The 1,086-nt window shown below is 39.6% G+C and overlaps 1 protein-coding gene across 1 annotated transcript in view; it reads left to right on the top strand.

Annotated features, from left to right (window-relative positions):
• Positions 1-582: 582 nt before the first annotated feature.
• Positions 583-1,086, top strand: part of LOC103362925 (nesprin-2-like) — a gene marked incomplete at its 5' end in the record, with an annotated part of 9,088 nt that continues 8,584 nt past the window's right edge. Inside the window, one exon of the mRNA XM_008289460.1 lies at positions 583-783. Coding sequence (XP_008287682.1) covers positions 583-783 — 201 coding nt within the window. The remainder of the gene's footprint in view (positions 784-1,086) is intronic.

The raw sequence follows: 1,086 nt of genomic DNA, 5'->3' as shown, positions 1-1,086 counted from the left end.
TACTATGTTTTTACACTTTTTTTTGGATGACCTACTATGATGATTTCACACCATATAAACAGAGCTATAACACCCTGATATTATCAGTGTATTGTCAATGTGCTCATTTATTGAATGTTAAACAGCATAACATGAAACCACCCAGAAAAACCTGAAAAACAGACTGAACCCTGAATTTAGTTGTTCTGGATGTTGTTCAAGTGAAAAATCCAGCAGTTGAATAACAAAGTTTCATTGTTTGTTTTCCAATTTTATGTCAAAATGAGTGTTATCTTCTGTTTTCTATGACACTGAATGGACTGGAAATAATGTGTGAAAGAACACAACAAATGTTAGTCAAACTTGTACAGTTTAAGTGTAATGGAGGAGACATACAGTCACCCGCTGTGCTTTTGGCAGTTGTGCAGCGTGCCGTTTTATTTTGTTTAAAGAAATGCAAACAATATTGCAGAATGAGGGGAAAAATGAAAGAAAATGAGGAGACATTATGTACATGCGAACACAGTGACAGTCAGTCCATCCTCAGAGTTTGAAGCGCATCCGTCTGCGTTAACTGTAACCTCTTTCCTTTGCTCTGTGCAGGACATGCAGAAGACCTTCAACAGCTACAAGTGTCTGATGATCTCCATCAACTTGAGCAGCCGTCACTTCCTGCGAGGCGACAGCGCCGAGCTGCAGGAGCTGCAGGAAGCGCTGAGCTCAGCCAATCACAGCTGGACGCAGGCCTGCAGCGGCCTGGAGAGCTGGGAGAGGAGGCTGCACTCTGCACTAATGCAGTGTCAGGTCGGACAAACAGACGCTTTCTGTGTTCAATCAGACATTTCCTGTTTATTCAACTCAGTTACACACAAGCATGGATAACGTTTTCCTCTTGTATTGCTCTTCAATATTGAACCATGGTCAGTGAATCTTGGTGTTTACGACCAGAGACAAAACTCCTTCATGTCAAAGTAAAACAGATTTCTACAAAATAATGACAATAATTTAAAAATACAAAATGGAAATGAATGATTGCACAAGTATTCACCATCTTCAAGTCAGCATTAAATAGCATATCATCAAAAATGTATAACAAAAAATCATAGT

The sequence above is a fragment of the Stegastes partitus genome, unplaced genomic scaffold (assembly GCF_000690725.1).
Source record: "Stegastes partitus isolate 25-593 unplaced genomic scaffold, Stegastes_partitus-1.0.2 Scaffold616, whole genome shotgun sequence".
NCBI lineage: Eukaryota > Metazoa > Chordata > Actinopteri > Pomacentridae > Stegastes > Stegastes partitus.
This window is presented reverse-complemented; position numbering and strand designations above follow the sequence as displayed.